A 24,557-nucleotide genomic window follows, 5' to 3' on the forward strand; every position below is an offset into this window, starting at 1 on the left:
GACAGGCGGTGGAAGAGCAAGGGTCAGGGGGTTGGAGAGAGTGGGCCAGCCGGCAGGCAGGCCAGGGCCCGCACAGCACAAGCTGGGATGCAGCGTCCGCCCCGGACCTTGTCTGTGTCACTGCACAGGCCCATGGATGGAATCCTAACTCAAGCTGTTAGGCCCCAGGGTCTGCACTGCTCACCCTGCAAGTGGGGCAAGCTGGCTGGGTGTGGGGACGTAAAGGACTGCCTCAGGAGTCTCTGCCAGCTGACCTGTCCTCTGTGCTGGCTCCACCCTCAGGCGGAGCCTTCCCATGAAGCGGCAAAGATGACGCGGAGACCCAGGACCAAGGCTCTTTCCTGTTATTTCCCGTAAAGGTGCAGGACTAAGTGTCACTGGACTGTCCGCTAACATTTCTGAACCAATCACTATTCTGGGGACGAGAGGACACCGATCGGCCAGGCCAAGGTCCCGTGTCCATCCCGGAAACGAAGCTGAGGGAGGGCCAACCCATCTAAGCCATGTGGTGCCCAGAGGGGTAAGGGTGGTTCTCTACAGAAAATGAGAGTGAGGGGGGTCAGGAGGTAAGAAGGGTGCTGGGCAGGCATGATAATCAAGTCTACTGCTGTGGCCTCACCGACCTTCATGCGCCTTGGAGCCTGGCCTGCTACATCATCTTCTGCTGAAACAGAAGGAACTGCCTGACTCTGCGGCCAGGTCCAGTTTCTCTGCACGCTGGACCTGCAGTCTAGGCCTGGAAAGGCATTTGCTCAATTTGTGATTTTGGACAAACTCCATCCTCCTTTAGGGCCTCAGTTTCCGCACCTGTAAAAAGAGAATGCTGGGTCAGATCAGATTTCTGAACCCTTCTTTAAGCAGGAAAAAAAAATGCAGCCGCTCTGGTGGAAGAGGAGGTGGGGGACAAAAGTTTCCATTCACTGACAGAAACCACTACCAAGTCCGGTTAAGATCCAGTGTGTAAAATACACGCAGCAAAACTGCCTGACTCCGTGGGAACGGGGGGCGGGGGGGGGGGGGGTTCCAGAACCGGGCAGAAGCCTTAGCTATGAGCCAGACACTGACGCTAAAATGACGGACAGCAACGACGAGGTCTGCGCTTTCACAACGCCTGCAGTTTAGTGGGAGAGACTGACGCTGACCGGACAGTCATGCAAGTAACTGGAAACCTAGACTCAGAGGTGATGACGGAGAAGCGCAAGGAGAGACGAGAGTCAGCAACCACTGCAGCACGATGTGGCTTCAGGCCTGTCTCAGCCCCGATGCAGAAAGGCTCCCCTGAGCTCTGGGCAAGTCCCTCGTTTCTCTGGACCTGAGTCCACTTACCTGCGACATGGCAAAGCACCATCTTCTCCTAAGGACGTTAGCCTGCCATCAGGGTTCCGTGTGGGCATTACCATATCACCTCCTGGTGCCTTCCTAGGCTCTCCAGCTGTTCCAGGTGGCCTGCTCAGGGCTTGCACACCTCACCATCGCAAGCTTCCCAACTAAGGACTAAGCTTGTTAAGGCTGCAGACTTTGTATTTAAGCCTGCATCGTGGAGTGTCCGGCTCAGAGCAGGTGCAAACCAACGTTTATTGAACGGATGGGTGGATGGGAAGAGCACACTGTTCCAGGCAGCGCTGACATTTTCATGGAACGGACAGGACGCAGCCGCGGGATGACCGTCCAATCCGAGGGCTGGGATGAGGGTCCCACATGCTGCCGCGCCTTAAGTCCTCAGCAGAAATTCCAACTGCTGATTACTTGCTGCGCGCTCTTGGGTGACTTGCGGGGCCTCTTTGCGCCCGCATCTTCATCCGGACTAGGAATTACCCTAAACGAGTAAAACGAGAGGCGGAGGCGAGGGGACGCAGAGGACAGGCCCCCTGAGGACGCTGAGCACGGCCTCCCCGAAGACGGCGGCAGGAGTGGCTGTCAGAAAGCTGCTCAGCCGGCGCAGGTCGAAGCTTGAGTTCTAAACCTGTCTGTTCGTCTCCGACACCGAGGTCGAACTTGAGCTCCGCAGAGCGGTATCGGTTCGAACGCGCTCACGGCCGGAAGGCCCGGTGAAGAGCGGGACGCGCGCCCCTAGTGAGCCGCAGCGCCGCCCGGCTAGTCCCTACCCAGGAAGGAAGCGCCGGCCGCGGGGGGAAGCCAACCGTGGGACACCGCCGGAAGCTGGTGGGCGGGCCCTACCGGCAGCCGCGACGGGCGCAGCCAGGAGCCAATGGAGCGCGGAGGCGTTCCCGCCGCGGCCAATGGGACGCCGACCTAGGCGGGACCAACCGCCTGGTAACGGCCTCGTGGTGAGGGGGTGCGCGCTGCCTGGGCTGTGCGGGCTCGGGGGCTGCGGTTGTCAGGATGAAGATCGAGGAGGTGAAGAGCACCACGAAGACTCAGCGCATCGCCTCCCACAGCCATGTGAAGGGGCTGGGGCTGGACGAGAGCGGCCTGGCCAAGCAGGCGGCCTCGGGCCTCGTGGGCCAGGAGAACGCGCGTGAGGTGTGGCGGCGGGCGGCGGGGCCGGGGCTGCGGCGGGGCCGGGGCTGCGGCGGGGCCGGGGCTGCGGCGGGGTCGGGGCTGCGGCGGGGCCGGGGGCTGAGGCGGGCGCTGAGGCGGGCCTGGCGGGGCGGCGCGGAACCCTGCTCTCCCGGACCGCGCGTTTCGGACACAACGTTTAAACCGCCAAACGGCAGTGTTAGACTTTGGGGACGGGCTCTGGGGGGGTTTCTGAGAGCGCATTGCGAGGCCCTGGGATTTTAAAGCCGGCAAGTGGCCAGGCTCGGCAGGTGACGGGTACCGAGTCCTTTTTGACCATTCCACTTAAAGCCCATATCTACCGAGGGATGGCGGTGCCCGGTCGTTTCTCCTACATTATTATCACAGAACTATTCAGGCTCTTTTTTTTTCTTTTTTTTAATTGTTGCTTTTTTCGTAGATGAAAAAATTCAGGGTGAGAGACCTGTCCACTCAGTCCCCTGGCGACTCAGTTTAGCAACGCTGGAGTTTGCGCTGTGTTTCTGACTCCTGAGACAGTGCTGTCTGTGTAGCAGCCCCCCAGCCCGTTGCCAGGACCTCTGCTGTGGCTCAGCAGCTCTGAGTCCAGGCCAAGACTCTTGCCCTCTAGCCTAACTGTGCTAAGAAAGGGCCAAAGAGAAGCCTCCATTCTGGACACCATGCTTGCAGAGGGGAAAGTGTGGCAGGATTAAGGTGACTAGCTTCTCTTTATCCAGCCTCAGCTGTCTGAGAGGCTGTCACTGCAGAGTCGCGTCCTCTCCACGTGCTAAGCAGCCCCGTTTCCATCGTCCTATCGTCCCCTCCATCCTTAGACTGCCCCTCTCTGCTTTTTTATGGCACTCTTCTGACGTACGGCAAAACTGAAAGAGCTGTGTACCTGTGTGCCCGGGTTCTACAAGCGACACTTCACGCCGTTGCTTGTCTTCTGTCTGTCCATTTAGCCCTCCAGCAGGCTGCCTTTGCATGTTACGCTCAGTCGCAGACGTTAGTATACTTCACCGTAAATCCGATAGCATTCGGGCCTCGGTGTTACGAATTCTGTTTTTGGACGAGAAAACTGTGTTTCACAGAGATCAGGTTATGGGTCTCAGATTACTCAGCTGGTGCTTGGCAGAGCTAGGCAAGGCAGCCTGACTCCAGAATCCACGCTGTTAACTCAGCTGCTATGTGCCTCCATCTGAATATGAGCTTCCCAAGGATAGAGACCGGGTGGTGGTAAATATCCAGAACCTGGGTTATGATAGGGACTCAGAATTTATGTGCTGACTTATTAGTCATCCCACCGCTGCCGCCAGGTCCTTGTTTGGGTCTGGTCACATCACCAGCCTCCTTGGTGTTTAATAGGCTCACCTGAAAAATGAGAGTTACAGCTCTCTAAAGGCCCTTCCAGTTCATGCTTTTTAAATCTTGGAATTCACTGGAAGAAGCTCACTGGAGAGAAGGAACCTAAATGGAAGCATATTAACGGGAAGAGGGGGTGTGTGAATAAGAGCACACAGACAAGGCTTGAAAAGTCTTCCTCCTCTTTGAATCGCCCAGAGCTCCAGTGCTGAGGGTTATGAATGATGTCAGAGGTCACTGTGGAAGGACCTCAGTGGCTCCTTTTTCTTTCTGAAAATGCGACCTCTGAAGAATCTCTTCTGGGCTGTGAAAGTGTGCCGTGCTCTCCCAGCTGAGCCAGAAATGGGGTGGAGCACGTCCACGTGGTTTCCGTGAACCTGTGTTTTGAGGGGCTGTCTAAGTGTGAGAGCAAGATACGTCTCCACAGTCCATGGGGAAAAGAGAGAGAAGAGCAGGTGTTCACAAGACGTTGTCAGCAAGGTGCTGTCCAGGGAGAAAACCTGTGACCTGCCTTGAGACAAATGGAATGCACCTCGGAGAGAGGCGCGCTTTGAATCGTGTAAGGGATCTTGTGTAGTCTCAAGATACAGGAGTTCAGGGAGTGTGACTTTCTCAGCCTTGCTCCAGAAATGCTCTAAAACGCATACAATCAGCAACCCGTTTATAGACTTTCTGTGATGGACATTCATATGTGTGTCAGTATACAGTGGGCCCTTGAACAGCATGGGTTTGAACTGCATGAGCCCACCGCATGCAGGTCTCTTTCAGTGTATAAGTGTTAGGACCCTTGGCTGCCGTCACGGATGTGCAGGGCTGGCTGTAGAGTTATGTGCTGATTTTTGACTGCGTGGAGATTGCGCATCCCAGCTTCAAGGGTTCGTGGGTCAACTACACATATGGATGTATGTGATTATACATATAAATACATACACAGTGTATATGCTGTACAGAATGGCTTAATACTCAGAATGTTTACAGTACGCTAACAACTAATTTAATCTTTAGGATTTGAAAGGCAGTTCTTGGGTCTTATGATGCCATAGATTAAACATCACATGTAGCGCTTGCTTGCAGCATCCTGGGATAGTTGACTGATGGCCAACTAGTAGAGTGTGTCATTGACTCTTAGTACTTGGTGGGTTAATTTGAGAATCTAACGAAAGCTGTGAATCCTCTCCCTGGAAAGATGCACATGTGAAGATATACACAGTTTCATTTCTGGTTTCTAGAGGCCCCTGGCGCGTGTGCCTCGGCTCCCGTTTCCGTTCTTCATATGGCAGCCATCAGGAATCCTTAAAAACGAATCTTCAGAACATGGCATGTAGCTGAGACTTCTTCACTGGTTTCCCATTACATGCAGAATGAAGCCAGACTTGACTGGGGACTGGCAGGTCCTGTTCCAAGTCCTGCCCCTCCTGCCTCCACGACCTCGTCTCCCTTTTCCACTTGTTCTCTGAACTCTGGGTCATGCAGCCTTTCTTTCCCTTGGGTGTGCCAAGCTCATTGCTGTATTTTGAATTGCTGGGAACACTGACTTCTGCTCCGCCTGGAGTTCCATGTATCAAATATAATGTCTAAGAGGCCTTCCCAGCTCACTCTGTAGCGTAACCTCTGCCCCCAGCCCTTTTGTTGCCCTTGCCTCCTCCTAGTGGTCTGTGTCGTCTCCTCCACCAGGGCAGGAGCTCTGCGGCCCTCGTGTTCTCCAGCACCTAGAACAGCCTCTGTGGTGTCCTGGCAGTCAGTGAATGAGTCTGTGAATTGTGTGTGCCAGAGACTGGGCTTTTTCCTCCTGTGAAGCATTTTAATATTGATTTACTGTTTCTTTCCATTGTGGTGTCTAGGCATGTGGTGTGATAGTAGAATTAATCAAAAGCAAGAAAATGGCTGGAAGAGCTGTCCTGTTGGCAGGACCTCCTGGAACTGGCAAGGTACTCATTTTCTCTCATTTTAAAAATCTGCCCAAGAGGTTGATTTTAATGTCTAAACCAAATTGAATTTGTGTCTTAACTAGTCTTTGTTTAGCTGAATTGGTTATATGTATGTTTTTAAAGCTGATGTGCAGGAATACAATTGAGTATCTAAAATCCATGCTTCTAAAATTCAGATTATCCTGGCTGACCTCCAGAGAAAAGAGAATGAAGTCCTCAGAGGGGTCTCATTGTCTGTAATTTGTCTTTTATCTCTTTCAAGTCTCCTTTGCTTTGGAAATACATTTCTGTTGGCCTAGGGCGTCATAAAATCTTGGGAATGACATCTTATTTGGGAGGGAAAGAAAATCGGTCAGCAGGCAATTTTCCACACGCTGACGACGCAACACTATGCTAGCTGTGAGAGATGGCAGGAGAAGGGAAAAAGGTTCTCATCTTTCTATCGCCAAGGGCCTGATAGGCTCTCGGGGCAGAGGGGAGACCGTGGCAGCAGGAGAGCCTCCAGTTGAGCTGCAGGGCGCCACCGGGCCGCAGACGCAGCTGGCATCGCAGCAGAAGGCGGCACTCGGGCTGGTACGGCTGGAGGAGTTGAGGCTTGACATTTGCTCTTGGAGCCGGGAGAGGGTTTGGCTTTGCAGGAAAGAAAAGGGCCTTCTAGGCCAGGATGCCTAACAGCCTGTGGGATCTGTGAGGGGCTTGGCTGGGATCTTGAAACACGCCATCTGGGCCTGTTTGTTCTTTGAGAGGGCCGCTTGATGCTTCCCTCATAGCTCAGCTGGTAAAGAATCCACCTGCAATGCAGGAGACCCCGGTTTGATTCCTGGGTTGGGAAGATCCGCTGGAGAAGGGATAGGCTACCCATTCCAGTATTCCTGGGCATCTCTTAGGGTTCAGCTGTTAAAGAATCTGCCTGCAATGAGGGAGACCTGGATTCAATCCCTGGGTTGGGAAGATCCCCTGGAGAAGGGAAAGGCTACCCACTCCAATATTCTGGCCTGGAGAATCCCATGGACTGTATGGTCCATGAGGTCGCAAAGAGCTGGACACAGCTGAGCAACTCACTTACTCACTTAATGCAGGAGAGGAGAAGCTTGGGAGTGAGTTTGTAAAGAAGGGGGTTCCACCCCGGTGCTGAGACCCCAGGCAGGTCCCTTAGCCTTTCTGAAGCCCTCCCTGTTGAAGAGTTATTAAACTGGTAGGGGTAAGATGGTGACTTTACCATTTGGAAGTCATATGATTGAATTGCCAGTGTATCTTACATTGATGTCTTAAAGTTGAGGAAAAAGTGCTGTATTTGTGAACAAGTAAACTTTAAAGGGCTGTAAACGTGAACTTCAGTTTCCTTTCTGCTCATCACCGTGTGTGTGTTCGTTGCCCAGTCCCTAGACCCCATGGACTGTAGCCCGCCAGGCTCCTCTGTGCATGAGCTTTCCCAGGCAAGAAAACTGGAGTGCTTGCCTTCCTTCTCCAGGTTCGTCACTGTATTTACCATTTATTTGCTTGCTGTTCCTTTTCGTATCTTAGACGTTTGCTCTCCTTCCATTTTCTTCTTCCTAAACTGCATTGTTAGGGAGTTCCTTCTAGAAGTGTGTTGGTGGCAAAGTCAGGTTTGTGTTAATTGCATTGCCCTGTTTTGAGAGAGAGTTTTCTTGGATATGTGACTCAGCTGACGGGTGCTCTCTCAGCGCTGTGTCTCTCAACGGTGTTTCCTGCCTTTCGGCTGCTAGTGTTGCTTTTGTCTTTTCTCTCCGGGTGTTTTTGGGATATTTTGGGTTTGGTGCTTCACTGTAGTATGTCGAAGAGTGGATTTATTTCATTTATCCTGCTTGACATGGATCTGAGTGTGTAATGTATCTCATCAGTTCTGGGAACTGGCTAGCCTCTTTTTCCTCAGATGCTACCTTTGTCTGGTCTCTTTCCTCTCCTGAAATCCAGTGACTGACGCTCCCCTGCAGAGGTCCTCCGCCTGGACCACCGTTGCCCTCTGGGGCCCTTTGGCACTCTCCTGAGCCATTTTCGATCGTTGCACTTGGTGGGGCAGCGAGTGCTGCTGGCCTCTTCTCGGTGGAGGCCACGGGGCCTGCAGGGCGTCCTGCAGAGCGTGGAGCGGCCCCCACTGCGAGCTCTGCAGCCTGAAGCGCCCGGGCCAGGGCCTCTCAGCTTGTCCTCGAGACTGCAACCTCTCGTGTGTGCTCCGTTTCTGTGGCCCTGCTGCATTCTGGGTAGCTTCTTTAGGCCTCTCTTCCAGTCTGCCTTGTAGCCTGTGAGAAAGCTGCTATTCAATGCAGTCCGTTGAATATTTTTCATTTTGCAACATTGGAAATCTACAAAAGAGTGGAAAGAACAGTTTGATGAACCCCTCTGTACCCTACTCATAGGTAACTAATGGTAAATATTTGGTGGCATTTGTGTTTTCTGTATTTTACTTCTGAACCATTTGAAAGTAAGTGCCAGGACCTTCTTTGCCATGATACTGTCATCCACCCAGGAAATGTAACGTTGCTAATAGTGTCAGCTAACGTCTGCTTCGTATTAAGATGTCTGTACGTCGTTTCCGCCCTTGGCTCTTTCGTTTTTTGTGCTTCTATTTTTTTGTTTCATTTTCTTTTCATTTTTTATCCTTCTTATTTGAATTATAATCACACGCCTCACGTTGCATTCACGGTAGTTTCTTTAGTTTCTTTGTCTAGAACAGGCGCCCTTCCCTGCGTTTTTTGATTCCTTTTACCGTGGTGACATTTTTGAAAAGCCCAGGACGGTTGTTTTGTACAGTGTCCCACAGCGGTTGTCTGATTTTGTCTGAAGAAGCACCCAGCACTTTGGCAGAGCACTGCGCAGGTGGCATTGCGTCTGGAACCTGCCTCACAGCGGAAGGCTGGCACCCCACCGCGTTCTCTTTGAGGGGACTGGCTCGCTCTGCAACACCCTCCTGGGAAGTGACGCTGAGATGTCGGGAATGTCCTTTCACCCGGGGCTGCAGCGTTCTTCAGTGGTCTTTGCCTTATCAGTTACCACAGTGGTGGCTGCGCAGTGGCGACTTCCTAAAGCTCCGTATCCTCTGTTAATACATGCGTGCTGCGCTGCGTTCAGTTGCTCGGTTGTGTCCAGCTCTGTGCAACCCCGTAGAGGACTGCAGCCACCAGAGCCCTCTGTCTGGGGGTTCTCCAGGCAAGAATGCTAGAATGGGTTGCCATGCCCTCCTCATTAATACATATATTAGCCTGCTTTTTTTTTAATCTTTTTACTTTTTTTTGTAATGAAGAAGCCTCTCCCTCCTCCTATTTTTAAATTTTTTCATTTCTTCAAGATCTGGCTATTTTTGATTGTCTCTTGTTTCTTGTTCATGAAACAATTTCTTATTCACTTTATATCCTGTGTCTGCTTGTGGACTTGTGTTTGATCAAATCTGAGGCTTCCCTGATCTCCTGGTTAGGGCCGAGTACTTCCTGAGAGGACTTGTGAGGGGCCCTGCTTGCCACCACCCCAGGGCACGTGATGGGAATTTTGTGGCTTGGGTTTCCTGGCCGTCAGGCCGTGTAGAGTCCACTCCTGACTCTGTCTGAGAGCCTGCCAGGGAGGCCTCCTCAGCCGGAGCTGTGCTGAGACTGGCCAGCCTGTCCCTGGCCCTTGGAGAGCTCCTCCCTGCTCAGCTTGTCTGCTGACACCTGCTCTTGGAGCGTCTTTGTGCCCATGACTCCTGGCATCTGACACAGGCCCAGCCCCCCGGGCATGGCAGCTTCCGCTCTGGATCTGTCTTGACTGTCACTCATTCAGGGCGTTCTGTGACAGGAGGGAGCGGCTGTGGCTCTCTCGGCCAGTTGCTGGAACCGAGGGTCCTTGGTGCTCTGGTAGCATCGCACCGTTTTCCTTCTGGGAGACACCAGAGGCCCTCGGCACCTGTGGGTTACCCAGTCCCCCTCCACACGCTCAAGGCGCGTGGTAACTCTCCTGCGTTACTGCGTGCCCGTGGGCCCCAAGGTTTAGGCAGCTTAACTGAGTGGCCGGCAGGAGTGTGGTGCTTGTTCAGAATGTGGCCATTCCCCTCTTAAGGCTGCACACTCATAATAATGGGGCTTTGTGTTTGGGTTTTAGAAAAAGGTGTTCATATGAGATTGAAAATACAGTTGACTTTCTAATCTTGGCAACAACCTCTTTGTGCCACTTGCTTGGGGGTGGTCATGCAGAAGTAGGTCCTAGAGATCGGGGCTTGCATTCTGGCCCTGGTGCTTGCTAACTGACTTTGAGTGAGTTGGAAATTTGACTTTCAGTTTCTAAATCCATAAAATGTGAGCTAGACCATCAAGTTCATGGGCTGGCTGGGAGGGCTCAGCAGGATCTCTTGTGCAAGTCAGTTCAGTCACTCAGTCGTGTCCGACTCTTCTGACCCCATGGACTGCAGCATGCCAGGCTTCCCTGCCCATCACCAACTGCTGCACTCAATGGGCTCAACATCCATTGAGTCACTGATGCCATCCAGCCATCTCATCCTCTATTGTCCCCTTCTCCTCCTGCCTTCAATCTTTCCCAGCATTAAGGTCTTTTCCAATGAGCCAGTTCTTTGCATCAGGTGGCCAGAGTATTGGAGCTTCAACTTCAGAATCAGTTCTTCCAATGAATAACCAGGACCGTTATCCTTTAGGATGGACTGTTTTGATCTCCTTGCAGTCCGAGGGACTCTCAAGAGTCTTCTCCAACACCGCAGTTCAAAAGCATCAATTCTTCAGCACTCAGCCTTCTTCACAGTCCAACTCTCACATCCACACATGACCACTGGGAAAACCATAGCCTTGACTAGACGGACCTTTGTTGGCAAAGTAACGTCTCTGCTTTTTAATATGCTGATGATGCTTATCACAGCTTTTCTTCCAAGGAGTAAGCGTCTTTTAATTTCATGGCAGCAGTCACCATCTGCAGTGATTTTGGAGCCCAAAATAAAGTCTCTCACTGCTTCCATCGTTTCCCCATCTATTTGCCACAAAGTGATGGGACCGGATGCCATGATCTTCGTTTTCTGAATGTTGAGTTTTAAGCCAGCTTTTTCACTCTCCACTTTCACTTTCATCAAGAGGCTTTTTAGTTCCCCTTCACTTTCTGCCATAAGGGTGGTGTCATCTGCATATCTGAGGTTATTGATATTTCTCCCGGCAATCTTGATTCCAGCTTGTGCTTCATCCAGCCCAGCATTTCACATGATGTACCCTTCATAGAAATTAAATAAGCAGGGTGGCAATATACAGCCTTGACGTACTCCTTTCCCGATTTGGAACCAGTCCATTGTTCCATGTTTGGTTCTAACTGTTGCTTCTTGACCTGCGTACAGATTTCTCAGGAAGCAGGTAAGGTGGTCTGGTATTCCCATCTCTTTGAGAATTTTCCAGTTTGTTGTGGTCCACACAGGCAGAGGCTTTAGCGTAGTCAGTGAAGCGGAAGTAGATGTTTTCCTGGAGTTCTCCTGCCTTTCTGTGATCCAGCGGATGTTGGCAATTTGATCTCTGGTTCCCCTGCTTTTTCTGAATCCAGCTTAAACGTCTGGAAGCTCACGGCTCACGTCGCGCAGCCTTCGTGCCAGTCACTCTGTGCTGCTTAGTGGGTGCAGGTACAGTCCGTACGGTAGCCGTGTCTTATGCCATCCTCCTGAGAGCCGTTAGATGGAGGCAGCCGGACAGCCCCGAGGCGTCTCCTAACCTCGCAGTTCTCACTGTCACAGGAACGCACCGGCCGTCTCTTCTGTGTTGGCTGCTGTGGGGTCTGCCCTGCATCAGGCGTGGCCCTGTCTCTGAATTCACACCTGAGGTGGGGGAACTGGGCCTGAAGTGCTGGGGGAAGAGAAAGAAGAGAGACTGGGAAGGTGAGCAGTTTGGATAGAAGGTGGGCCTGGCCGGCCTGCGGCTCTTCCCACGGGAGTCCCGGTTGAGCGTGCTGCTACCTTGCTGTCACGCTCTGGAGATTTTCCCTTCATCCTCAGAATACAGGAGGGCACAGCTCTAGAGTAGCAGCCTCGAGGGCGCACACTTGGGCGCCTGCTCACGTGGGCGGCGGGCCGAGTGCGGCGCCCGGGGGCTGGCGCGAGCCCTCGCTGGGGAGCGGCTGCCTGGGCGTCCACTCAGTGCGGCCGTGTGGTCACTGGGGCCTGCTGTGGCCAGAGCTTCTTGCTTCTCAGAAGAAGCTGCATAACTGGATTTTTCTGTGAAGTTTCCCAAATTCAAGCATGGGCAACAACTGAGTTGAAAAATACCCCTGAGACTCTGCAGGCCAAAATAGGAGCAGTCTGTGGGCAATCAGCTTGCTACCAGTGACCAACCCAGGATTTTGATTTGACTGATGAGAAAGTCTGGCATGTGGCTGCCCCATGTGCTCAGGGTCTCACTGAACATTAAACCATCAGCAGGGAACAGAAGAGGCATTTTTCCTGGGCCAGTTTTAAAACTGTCTCAGAGATCCACGTCATTCTTTAGCAGCTAGCTTCTTGTCTTAGCCTGTGCACCTTGGGAGCTGACCTTACCTGGGCTTTTGTGTCAGAGCTGAGGAAAGCTGAAAGCAGCGTTTAAGGTTCTGGCTCTTTGCACTTGATGTTTGAGCATATATCTGTTAAGTCTGTCTGTTCAGCAGCTGTGGTTATTTTAGCAAAAGTCATTTTGTAGTTTATATGGGCACGTTCAAGTGTGACTTTACCAACTCGTAGCCGCAGAATCCCAGCCTGGGTGTCATTCTTCCCGATTTGTGGGGCCACTCGGCATAAAGTGAGCATCTGGTCACTTGTCCCTTGATTACTGATTTCGGATGGGCTGTAGTTGGTGGCTTCCTGAGTCTGTAAAGATAGAAAGCAGTATCTCAGAGACCCAGCAGAGCTGTCCTGCTGCGACGTGGTCAGGGCCGTGTTTTGACATTGAGGGAACAGTTTTGGAAGCCTCTGCTGACTCTGATGGGAACATGATCTCTGGAACCCCGCTGCCAGACCTTGAGGCTCCGCTCTGCCATTTTCTAGATTACGGTACCAAGGACGAGTTATTTAATCTGTGTCTCAGCTTCCTCATTTGTGAAGGGGGGAGAGTAGTGGTGTCTAGCTCATACGGTTAGCGGGAGGGGCGTGTGCAGCCCTGGGAGCTGGACCTGACCGGCCGCGCCTCAGTCGTGCCAGCCGTTGCGATGACAGGAACTGCTGGAGACGCCACTCACATCAGAGATCGAGTGCGCAAGAGTCGTCAGTGTTCACTGCGAGCCGTGCAAGCAGGATTAGCGCTGAGAGGACTGTAATCCCAGTTCCTAGTTGATAACTTCCGCTGTCAGCGTGTGTTCCTGAACCACTGCATTTCAAGAGTGTGAAACGTGCGTCTCCTCTGTTTTCTGCGTAGACAGCTCTCGCTCTGGCTATTGCTCAGGAGCTGGGGAGTAAGGTCCCTTTCTGCCCGATGGTGGGGAGCGAAGTGTACTCCACGGAGATCAAGAAGACGGAAGTGCTGATGGAGAACTTCCGCAGGGCCATTGGTGAGTACCCGCCCGCGCCTGCCAAGGCCTGCCCTCGCCTGCCTCTTCCGGGTGGAACGCCTCTGGGACTTGCATCTGTGGCGCTCCTCTTTTCTGTTGGCACCGTGAGTGTTATCTTTGCAAATGACACAAAACCCCAGTTTTTCCAGAAAGTGCTTTAGCAGCCAGCAAACACGGGCCCAGCTATGGTTTGGGGTTTCATCTGACAGAGTAGATTCTCTTGGCAGCCTTCTTGTGCTTTCAGAGATGACAGGCCCCTGAAGAGGTTTTGGACGTGAGCCAGCAGCTCTGTGTGTCGTGCTGTCGGAGCGCCGGGCCTGCACGCCCAGCCGGTCAGTGAGCAAGGAGCTGTGTGGAGCTGCAGAGCTTCGAGGCAGTGGTGCCGACCTCGCAGGGCCTGCAGCGCCCGTGCTCGTAACGTGTCAGGCCCTCTCCTGACCGTGGCCTTTCACTGCCCAAGAGGAAGTTCTCTGCATCTTGCATCTGACAAAACAGAGTCTCATAAAGTTAAATAACTTGCCTGTGGTGATCGACCCAGAAAGTAGCCGCAGAAGCATAGTCTGAGCCTACACCTGTCTGGCCCTGGGGCCCGTGCTCTGACTAACATACAGCGAGCAGAAAGGGACTGCTCTTCCGAAATGTCCCTCGTTCCAGCCAGGACTCCTGGGGCCTTCTCCTGGCCCCGTGCCTGCGGGTCTGGGTCTGGGGAAATCTAGTCTCCCTCAGACCTGCGTTTGTCTCTAGGATGGACTTGCTGGGTAATGGGTGACGAACCCTTGTCAGAGCACCTGTGTCACTGTGGAGTCCCTTTGGTTGTCAAAGCAAGGTACATATTCTCAAGAGGGACATTTACTAGAAAACTTCAAGGAAGTTTTCTTCAAAGTTTAAGAGAGTGGGTTTGTCTAAGCCCAGAATTCTTTCCTCAAGAATCTAGCGTCTAGCTGAAGGGTATGTTGAATAGGGCTTTTGCAAATTATGCTGAGTGAAAAGAGAAGCAGCTGAAGAGTGGTTTGGGGTTCACGAGAGCCCCTCTGGCTGGGATGGAGAGTGAGAGCGGAAGCAAGGAGCCGATGAGGGGTCTGGGCGAGAGGTCTTGCGGTGTGGACCAGCCTCATGGAGGTGGGAAGACATGGCTGGGTCCTGGGTCCAGTGGGATGGTGGAGCAATGGCATGTCCTGAAAGATGAGACGTGGGGCTGGGAGAGAGGACGTGCGGTGCCTGCCGGGTGCCGCCGTTTTCGGTGGAGGGGCAGTGTGGAAGGAGGGCCTGTTGAATGTCCCTGTGGGCCAGCGGACCCCACCCCGGTGGCGCCCTCGTTCCCGGCCCGTGGTGGGGGCCGCTCAGCCCTGCTCCTCTGAGTGAGCGGAGGCTGCACTTGGAGCAGGTGGAAGGAGACAGAGGCTTCTGCATCTCAGCTCCGCGTCTGACCGGTAGGTGTCGTTTGGCTTATACAGTGTTTTTCAGTAACTCGAATGCGTTGCCAGTGTTTGGAGATTGGGGTATGTCCTGTAAGATGAGAAAAGCTTTCGTTCCGGCACGGCCATGGGGGTCCCAGCAAAACAGGCTAAGCTCTGGATTTTCTCAAACTGCAAAATACTCTGACTGAAAATATTTTTTTACCCTGAAACACTGGATTTTTTATGTACCTATTTTAATTGAAATATAACATACACATAGCAAAGTGTAAAAGTACCTATATTTTAACAGTAGTGAAGTAGCTGCTCACGCAGCCACCGTTCAGCTCAGGGTAGAGAGCGGCAGACAGGGCTCACCGCCCAGGCGTAGCCCCGCGCCCCCCGCGCGCCCCCACACGGCCTGAGCGCCCTGGCGGTGGCTTCCGAGCAGCCGCAGCCCCGCACGCCTGTGTGTGTCCCGGGCCGGGTGGCTTAGTTTTGCCGCTTTATAAACTTTCTCTGGACAGAATTCACTTCAGGCGCTGTGTCTCGCTTCCTCACAGCTTTTATCTTTGTAAGGTTCGGGTCCTGTTAGTACATATCGTGCTCTCTCTGGAATAACCATGGAAATGGCTCACAAGACCCTCTTTCTGGTTTAACTGCTTCCTGAGTCCTTTTCAAGAATTTGAGGAGCATGTGCTGGAGATTTTATGTAACTCAGTAGCTGATGAGGTAAGAGTAAGATGTTGCAGTTGGTTCCAGGTATCTGAGCACTTTTAAAATCTGTTTTTATTTATCTAGAAAATTATTTTCTGAAATTGGTAAAAGGTGACAAAGCTCACCTTTACACGAATGCGTATGTCTGAACTGCTTTAAGTTAATTTGAATGCCTTAAATTTTGAAAATAATAAAGATGAATTTCCCGAGCATCTGTCCAGTGATTTGCCGTTTTTGAGCCGAGGGGACAATGTGATTCTTTTGATGGCAGCAAGGTGAAGAGGAATTTCTTGATCCTGCCACAGACTAGAAAGGCAGGCCATTGACTGCCTTCAAAAGGGAGCCCTGAGCGTCTTCCTCTGCCTTTGAGTTCCTGTGAAGTGGCAGAGGGGGTGGGGAGGAAGCAGTAAGCTGACCAGAAATGAAAAGCGAGGAGTCTGTGCTGCTTCCTGACGTGATGAAGATCCCTGTCAGGGATTTAGAAACCTGAGCCAGCAGATGAAACCTGTGTCGTTCTCGATGTCGTTGCCAGAGAGCGCGCCAGCCCGGCCCCTTTCCTGGCTAACAGCCGGTCTCATTGTCCGTCCACACATCCCCTGCCTGCTTGTCAGCACAGAGCAGCTTCTAAACAAATGCAGGGCTGGTGAGAGACGGGAATGCCTTTCTTCCCCACTCAGGAACCGCGTGTCACCGTTGTCTGCCAGGAAATAGAAGGAAGCCTTCCATTTGAAGGAGCTTGTCTCTGTGGGCTATAAGTTTTGATTTTTAAAAAAATCAAAGGTCATTTTAAAAGTACAGAAATTTCCATGTTGTCACAATCTTCTGGTGCGTTCATGTCGTTTGGAAAACTTTTGTCTTCGTTCTTAGGAACTAGGCATTAGGTGTGGTGGAAAGGAGGTCCAGCCTCTCCTCTGGGGCTACTCTGAGACTCCCGTTTGTAGTCGTCGGTCAGGTCGAATGAAGGAGGGTAAGGCTATTCCTTAACTCTAATATCTGAGTCTTTGTCCTGATTGGGTTTCTGGGCAAAGAAGGAAACCAACCCAGTGATAATGCTGGGGTTGAAAGTGGGAAGTGCCTGAGAGTCACAGGCCCGTGGGATCTTTGTCTGTCAGGACAGAGACGCTGATGGTGGGGCACCCAGCCACCACAGGGCTTCCCATCCTCACCAGCTGGTGCCGCCACGCCATGAGCGGAGCAGAGCTCTTGGTTCATTCTGTAGATGAGGGTCTCAGCTGAGCTTGTGTGTTGTGATCATCTGGGGAGCTTTAAACTCCTAGTGGTGACAGGGCCTGACCCCTGAAATCGGAGTGCAGTCAGGGTGGGGTCAGGTGAGTCTGCAGGGTGAGCGTGTGACTGCACACAGTGGTGACCTGGAGCTGGGCTCTCAGCTTCACCCGGCGGTGTTCTTCCTCTGCCTGGTCCTGCTGCTGTTGTTTACTTGAAGTGAAGTCAACGTCGCTCAGTCGTGTCCAGCTCTTTGTGACTCCATGGACTGTATGGAATCTCCATGGAATTCTCCAGCTCAGAATACTGGAGTGGGGAGCCTCTCCCTTCTCCAGGGGATCTTCCCGACCCAGGGATCCAGCCCAGGTTTCCCGCATTGCAGGCAGATTCTTCACCATCTGAGTCGCACGGGCAGCCCCATCGTCTGCTCAGACATCTCTCTCCAGGTGTTTTTAAAGTGACTTGGTAGTTGGATGCACACATCCAGAAGCGTGCACGGAGCATCGGTGGGTATCTCGCTGGGTTATTTTAAGTTGGAAAGCCACGAAACCAGGCCCAGTCAAGAGAGAGATGGCCGCCAGTGCCCCAGAGCATCCGTATAGGGGCGGCTCCCTTCCGCTTCTGAGATTCATCCCTGTTGTTGCGAGGAGCCACGATCGTTTCCCGTTGCTCTGTGGTATTTTTTGGTGTGAATACATCACAGCGCAAGTGGCCCTTCCACTGCGGGCAGACGTGGGGAAACGTGGCCAGTGTTTGGCAAGTGAGAAGGACACTGCGTGACCATCGCTGGCTGTGTCCCTGCGTGCACACGTGCGCCGCAGCCTTGACAGTGTAAACCTTGGAGTTGAATTGGAGGGTCACAGATACTTATGTGTTCAGCTCCAGGAGGTGATAAACGCCACATCAATTCTAAGCCAACTCACACTCCCGCCAGCTGTGTCCTGCATTCTTGCCAACTCTTGGTGTTGCCCGTCTTTTTAATTTTAGTGATTCTGGAGGTTGTAAAGTAGTATTTCATTGTTTTTTCTTTTATTAAAATTTTTATTTTGGAAACTATCAAGTATCCAAGAAAAGTAGTCAAGTGGTAGGAAGGCTCCCCATAGCCCCATCTGATTGCAGACCTGCTTTCTAACCTATAAATATTTGTGTATCTCTGGAAAATAAGGACTTAAAAATGCCATTTTCACCCCAGAGGAAATTAACAATAAATTCTTAACTGTCAGCACACGCGTGGTTAATGTTTAAATTCCAGGTTGTCCCGTAAGTGTCAGAATGTGCTGCTGTTATAGTGTTACTGTGCGATTAGGATACAAAAAAAGGTCTATATGATAGATCAGCTGGCATGTATCTCACCTCTTTTGAGTCTGTGTTTCCCTTATGTTTCTATTGTTACCTTTGGGCAAAGTATAAACTAGATAGAGAGGGGGGCGGCCATACTCAGGGGCTGGCAGAATGGGAGTAAGGGGGCCTGTAGGCACATGTTGACTGGAAGGGGAAGGACAGGGCAGGTTCCATGGGAAACGCTGTCGGTGGGTTGGCCCTGTAGTGTGGTCGGAGGAAAGGGGTCCTGGAGAGGGACGGACCCTGCACCTCACCCTGGGGCTGCGTCTGTGCAGTGCTCCCCTCCCCAGGGCCGTGTGTGAGCGAGGCTGACTCGGTTCTTACAACGTGCAGGTTTTATGGCTAAAAAGACTTGAAAAAGTGAGAGGACGCCGCGTTTCTCAGCACGGTCTGTTCTGCCGTCTCTCTTCCAGGGCTTCGGATAAAGGAGACCAAGGAGGTGTACGAAGGGGAGGTCACGGAGCTCACCCCGTGTGAGACGGAGAACCCCATGGGGGGCTACGGCAAGACCATCAGCCACGTGATCATAGGGCTCAAGACGGCCAAGGGCACCAAGCAGCTGAAGGTGAGCACGTGCCTACGGGCACTGCTCTGCCGGGGCACCCCGCTGTGGGAGCGCGTCTGTGCAGGGCAGCAGATGGCGCCTGTGGGCAGGGCTGGCACACAGACGGCTCAGTGAGGACGGCTCCTCCTCGTTGACGCCGAGGAAATTGTGTGTGTTGGGACCTGAGCTGTGTGGTGCATCCTGCGTGCCGCCAGGGGAGCGCGTGTCTTGGGCCTGGCCGCTGACGGCTGGTTCCAGGGCTGGCGCTCACAGGAGACACAGCACTGAGTGGTCTGGGGAGGGCTGAAGAGCCTGGCAGCGCGGTCTCGAGGGGCCCGGTGCGGGGCCTGGTTACAGCCCCTCCTGTGTGTTGGGACCTTGAGGCCTGCTGGCTTTGCTGGTGGTTCTGCATAGGCCCGGGGCTCTGTGGAGAGCGTGGCGGCGGCCGTGGAGACGGTCCTGGGTGACCTTCCACCCCCGTCCCATAAGCCTTGAGGAGACTCTAGTGTAAGACGATGACTGAGTCTGAAGGTGGGAAGAGGCTGAGAGTGAGACACCACAGGCCAGGGGGTGTGGCAGCTGCCGCTGTTGTGAACGGAGCAATCTGACTGTGGCTTTGCCTTGTTAATAATAAGGAATAACCTTTTCTTCACAGCACTTATTTATTGTATGTGTCAAGCCCTGGGCTGAGTGCATCAACAAATCTGTGTGTGTGTGTAATTTCCCTTATTTTACAGATAAAAGAGCTCTGAGGCACACGAGGAGGTTAGGCATTTATCCTAGGATCGCACAGCTAGTTAGTGGCGGGGCAGATTCTTGGAGTCCTACCGACTGCTGTCTGCGCTGTAACTTGCTGTGGGACCTTTAGGCGTCAGTTGAGCTCTCTGGGGCTCCATTTCCCTGTCTGTAGACTGCAGCAGGCCGGCCATGTAACGTCTCCATCTCTGCCTTCCTCTGCGATCTTATCGTTCTTTGATTTTGTACGCTGGTGTCTTGGTCCCTGCTTTATGGAGATCATAAAAACGTCGCCTCTCCAAAGCGCTATTCCTCTGTGTCCTAACAGGGTTCCCATCTCAGGAGCTTGCCTCTGCAAGTATCGCTCTTAAACCTCCCCCTCATCTCTCCCATCCTGCATTAATTACATTTCTTAGCGGGATCTGCCTCCTTTCCAGTAATCACATCTTCAGTCAATTCATTCGGGAAATTAACTGATACAAAAGTGCTTGATGCCAAAAAAAGAAAAAAGGATGTGTCCTATCGAGTGTAGGGCAGGTAACATGAGGGTGCAGGTTACATCTCAGTTACCCATAAAGCCGTTTGGCGCAGTTTCTCTAAGAAAATGACAAGAGGATGTAGGATAGGTAACAGGAGGGTGCAGGTTACATTTCAGTTACCCATAAAGCCGTTTGGCGCAGTTTCTCTAAGAAAATGACAAGAGGATGAATGTTTTGCTTTCAAAATGAGTACTTCCTGCCACATTGAGCATCTGTGCAAGCTGTTTGGAGAGACGGATGTTTCAGGGTGAAGGATAAGCCGCTGCCGTTATAGAGTGCCGCCCTTGTCCTGGCCCCACGTTAGGGGCCCGCACACCAGCCTCGGCCTCGGCAGTGGTCCAGGAGGGTGGAGGCCTGGGCTCCTGTGGTTACTGTTTGTAACAACTTCATTGAGGCCAAATTTTCAGTAAAATTCACCCATTTTAAGTGCGCAGCTCAAGGAATCTTGACGGGTTCGCAGAGTGGCATAGCCATCGTCGCAGTGCACTCTTAGAACGCTTTCGTCACCCAGGAAAGAAACCTCACGCCTGTTTCAGTGACTTCCCATCCCCACCCCCAGGCCCTGGCAACCGCTGATCGACTTTGTTTCTGTATATTTGCCTTTTCTGAGTGCTTCATAAAAATAGAATCATGCAGCATGTATTCTATTATGTATGGCTTTTCCTACTGAGTCCTGGTAAGTTTTTATTCTAATTTTGTTTGGGAGTTGAGAGTCATAGCTCCCCTTGAAGTTTAGCAGAGAGAAACATTTCTAAATAAAGACTCCTTACAAAAGATGCGCTCCCGGAATATCGGTCGCCGAGGTGGCCCGAGTCTGGACCACCTGGGGAAGGCAGCTTTTCCCACGTGTGCTGCTTTTCCTTCTGGAGATAGAAGCAGCTGGGCCCGAGGAGCAGACACTGGGATTTGGGTCCACCGGCTTCAGAGAGACCCTGGTTTTATGCCCCTTTGAATGAATCGCATCTGTGATGTGACTACGGTCATGTGGGTGAAGAAAGTGAAGCTCAGAGAGCCTTGTCTAAAGCACAGGCCTGCCGAGGGGCAGTCGTGGGGAGTAAACAGGTTCTGTCCCTGCCTCTGGTGCGGAAACTGCTGCCCCCGCGCGAGGTGGGGAGGGCCAGGGCTGCAGCAGGGAGAGCAGCCTCGGAAGGGGGTGCCAGGGCCTTTGGTCCCATGGGCAGCGCGGGCCCCACCTGGAAGTGGGTAGACCTGTGTTTGCCAGTTTGCAGCCTCTGGAGTAAGAGGAAGGAGGAGCTTAGGTCTCCTCTTTGCCCCTCTCCTGCCTGCTCTCTGGGACATGCAGGCTCTAGAGCCCGCCTCACACATCCTCACACATGCATTCTTTCTCCATGTGATCGCCGACTACCTCAACTCTCATATGGGAAGCTGCCTTACAGTATGTCAGAATATGTGTATTATATATATAATATGTGTATTATATATTCCTTGGTTCACTTCTTTTTCTTTTTTTAAGCTGGACCCCAGCATTTTTGAAAGTTTGCAGAAAGAGCGAGTAGAAGCTGGAGATGTGATTTACATCGAAGCCAACAGTGGGGCCGTGAAGGTGCGGCCGCAGGGGGAGCCGGGCGGGAAGCGGCCTCTCTCTTCATGGGGTCTGGGGGTGGGAGGGGCGCTGGATCTGCTGCTCCTTTATGGTTAGTCAAGCTTGCTTTCCCTTTATCTGCATTCTTTAACCTTCTCATGACGAAAGCAGACAGTCTGTTAGAAAAACACTGTAACCTGTTTGGAAGGGGAGAACAGTGAGGAGGTGAAATAGCGGTAGTCATTTCCAAATTGAAATGTGCAGGGTATTTAATCTTCCTTTTATCTCTTTGGTATTTTCTTCCCAAGATATATGCATGTGGAAAGGAATGCTGCATTAGTATCTGATTTCCGGGGTCCTGCACAGAGTCCCTCACTGTTTAATGGATGGGCATAATACTTCATATCGTGCGCTAAATCACCCACCTACAAAAGAGTCTGAGCAGCCCCTCCGTCTCCAGTTAATCTACTGGGTTCGCCCTTTATCGGGAATCGCATGCAGTTAAAACAAGGGGGAGATTCTGGGAGAAAGTGTCGGGTGTCCTCCTCAGCTGGGCTTGTGGAGCCCGGCGATGAGCAGCTAGCGCCTTCTCTTGGCAGCAGAGGACCAGGCCACGTTTGAAGTTTGTCAAGGTGCTGCTGGCCGCAGTTGGGCTGGAGACTTGTGTCTCGCTCTGAGGGGCGTGGGGGCTTGGCAGTGGGCTCCCCAGGCCCTCAGGCTTCTCTCTGTCTCTGCAGAGGCAGGGCAGGTGTGATACCTACGCCACAGAATTCGACCTTGAAGCTGAAGAGTACGTCCCCCTGCCCAAGGGCGACGTGCACAAGAAGAAGGAGATCATCCAGGACGTCACTCTGCACGACCTGGACGTGGCCAACGCACGGCCCCAGGTACCGCCCCGGGCCTGCTGGGCAGCCGCCGCCAGCCCTGCTGGCGCGGGCTCCGTCTGTGCGCTGGGGCCCCGTCTGTGCGCTGGGGCTCCGTCTGTGCGCCGGGGGCTCCGTCTGTGCGCCGGGGGCTCCGTCTGTGCGCTGGGGGCTCCGTCTGTGCGCTGGGGCTCCTGGGCGCGCTGTCGGTCTTGCCGCTTCTGAGGGCAGACAGTCCTTTTCTGCCTGTCATGTTGGGCAGTTGACATCGCCGAGAGCGACGAGGGGCTCCTTTGTTCCAGTTCCGATGCTCTAGTCACAGATGCTTCCTGCGCATTGCCCCTTCTCCCAGCCCAGCCTCCGGCCCGAGCTGCCAGCTTCTCCCTGGCTTCCCTCCAGCACTGGCTCGGGCCTGGGATGCTCTGGGAGTGAATGGTAGGGGGCAGGAGTGTTCTTTGAGCCCTTTGCAGGATTTCAGAGAGCCTCACAAAGTGGTCTTCCCCTGCCCAGCAGAACCCGCAGTTTTATAGCTTTGCGCTGGAGCTGCCCCTGCTCCTCATGTGAGCAGAAGATGGACGCTTGTGTGCTGACTAATAAAGCGCGGGGAAGCGCGGGGTGACTTTCTGCCATCTCTGGGGAATGTGTGCTCCAGAGGACTGACTCTCTCCCCACTGGTGGTCTCTGGGTCTGGTTTCCTCTTCGTCCTAAAAGAGGCTATCCCCGCCAGCAAGGGAAGAGCTTCTAACCTGAAATCTGATCTGTGGGTGTTTTGTCCCTTGGAGCCTTGGCCAAGAAGCTGCTGAAGAACCTCCGCTCGGTCTGTGCAGCAGCTGCCCCAGGCCAGCCTGTGGGAGCCACTCGCCCGAGTCAGCTCAGGGGCTGTGTGGCTCCGACACTGATTGGCTCAGCTAATGGTCTCTTTGAGTCTTCAGGTTTTCTATGATTTAGGGCCCTCTGATTTTCTCTTTGCTCCCCTGAGAAGAGGGCGTACTGTTTCCTACCTGGCGGGGCTGCTCTGGGGATCAGATGCCCTCAGTGCCAGGAACCATTCGCCACCTGTCACTGCTGTGCGTTCAGGGGCCACCTGCGTGCCTGGTAGGGCCTGGCAGCCCCAGGTGACCGTGGAGAGCCAGCTTCTGGCTGCCTGCACGGAGGGGCTGGCAGCTGGAGAGCCTGCCGTGGAGCGGCCCGCTGCACCGCCAGGCTCCAGGCCCCGGGCAGCTCTGGTCACTAGGCCTGATAAGACGCACGCCCAGAGTCGTGCTGCCCTGCAGGGCTGGGGCAGCGGGTCGGGCTTGGAGCCTCCTGGGAAGTAGGGTGTGATTCCCGGCAGGTGGGCTCGAAGTGAGTCCTGGAGAGTCAGGTGCCTAGGGAAGGGTTGGCAGTCCTGTGGAGTCAGGCAGGCATTCAGGACTGGGAAGAGACATGGCTGGGACGGGGTTTTGCTAGATTGTGGCAGGGTGGGGGAGCCTCTTAAAAGCCCTGTGCGGAGAAGCTCCTCAGGTTTCCAGTGCAGGTGCCAGAGGTCTGTGCTTCTCGGGACCCCTGCTGAGTTATCAGTTGGTGAGGGCCCCTGGGGGAGGTGGTGATGAGGCGCTTGCAGCTGCCTTAGGGAGCGAGGCTGACCCCTGAGCCTTCTCTTGTGCAGGGGGGACAAGATATCCTGTCCATGATGGGCCAGCTCATGAAGCCCAAGAAGACGGAGATCACAGGTGAGACGAGACGCAGTGCCGGGCCCGAGCCTGGCGGCGTGCGGGGTCCTGCCCCTCCTGACAGCAGGGGCTGCGCTGGGTCCGCGTGCGCATCCCGAGAGGGAGACAGGCGCCCCGGAGCGTCCTGCCTGCAGCGCGCTGCCCGCTCGCCCCGGGGGCCCCGGCCTGCCTCCCCGGGTGAGGCCGCAGGCCGGCTGCCCCTTTGGGGCCTCTGACTGATCTGCCCCTCTTGCTGACTGTCTCCTCCTCTTTTTTCTAATTACTGCACGTAGCTTTGTTACTTGAAAGCTGTCAGCATTACAATAGCTGTTTTCTTTCAAGTTTCAGCCAGGGGCACGATGTGAACCCCCAGAGCAGTGTCCTTATCGTAAACGGCCTCTCCAGCCCCGCCTCACAGCTGTGGCGGAAGGTGCTGGGTGTGTGGGCTGCCCCCGCCTGCTGATGGGACAGGTGCTGGTTTGGAGAATGAGAACTGTGACCTTGGACAGTTACTCAGCTTTTGAGATGCTCGTCCCTCTTCGAGCTCTGAGATGGGGCTTCTCCTCAGACCTTGCCATTCTTCACGGGCTTTCCTCCAGAGAGGATTCTGAACGCACCCTGTTCCTTCTAGGCGCTTGATTGAAAGTTAATTAACCGAAGCTTTGTCACACAGGCCACGAGAAAGGGTCGTTTACTCAGTGTAGCACGGGAAT

At 53.4% G+C, this 24,557-nt stretch overlaps 2 protein-coding genes across 2 annotated transcripts in view; one reads left to right on the top strand and one right to left on the bottom strand.

Moving 5' to 3' along the window:
• Window positions 1–2,162, bottom strand: part of EEFSEC (eukaryotic elongation factor, selenocysteine-tRNA specific) — a 118,038-nt gene extending 115,876 nt beyond the window's left edge. Inside the window, exons 1-2 of the mRNA XM_069561079.1 lie at window positions 1,327–2,162; window positions 624–807 (exon numbers count right to left, since the gene is read on the bottom strand). The gene's annotated coding sequence lies outside the window, so the exon portion shown is untranslated. The remainder of the gene's footprint in view (window positions 1–623; window positions 808–1,326) is intronic.
• Window positions 1,895–24,557, top strand: part of RUVBL1 (RuvB like AAA ATPase 1) — a 31,130-nt gene continuing 8,467 nt past the window's right edge. The window contains exons 1-7 of the mRNA XM_069561082.1: window positions 1,895–2,484; window positions 5,682–5,768; window positions 13,121–13,253; window positions 18,343–18,494; window positions 21,222–21,311; window positions 22,028–22,177; window positions 23,802–23,865. Of these exons, the coding sequence (XP_069417183.1) occupies window positions 2,344–2,484; window positions 5,682–5,768; window positions 13,121–13,253; window positions 18,343–18,494; window positions 21,222–21,311; window positions 22,028–22,177; window positions 23,802–23,865 (817 nt within the window). The 5' untranslated portion in view covers window positions 1,895–2,343. The remainder of the gene's footprint in view (window positions 2,485–5,681; window positions 5,769–13,120; window positions 13,254–18,342; window positions 18,495–21,221; window positions 21,312–22,027; window positions 22,178–23,801; window positions 23,866–24,557) is intronic.

The sequence above is a fragment of the Ovis canadensis genome, chromosome 19 (assembly GCF_042477335.2).
Source record: "Ovis canadensis isolate MfBH-ARS-UI-01 breed Bighorn chromosome 19, ARS-UI_OviCan_v2, whole genome shotgun sequence".
In the NCBI taxonomy this organism is placed as follows: Eukaryota; Metazoa; Chordata; class Mammalia; order Artiodactyla; family Bovidae; genus Ovis; species Ovis canadensis.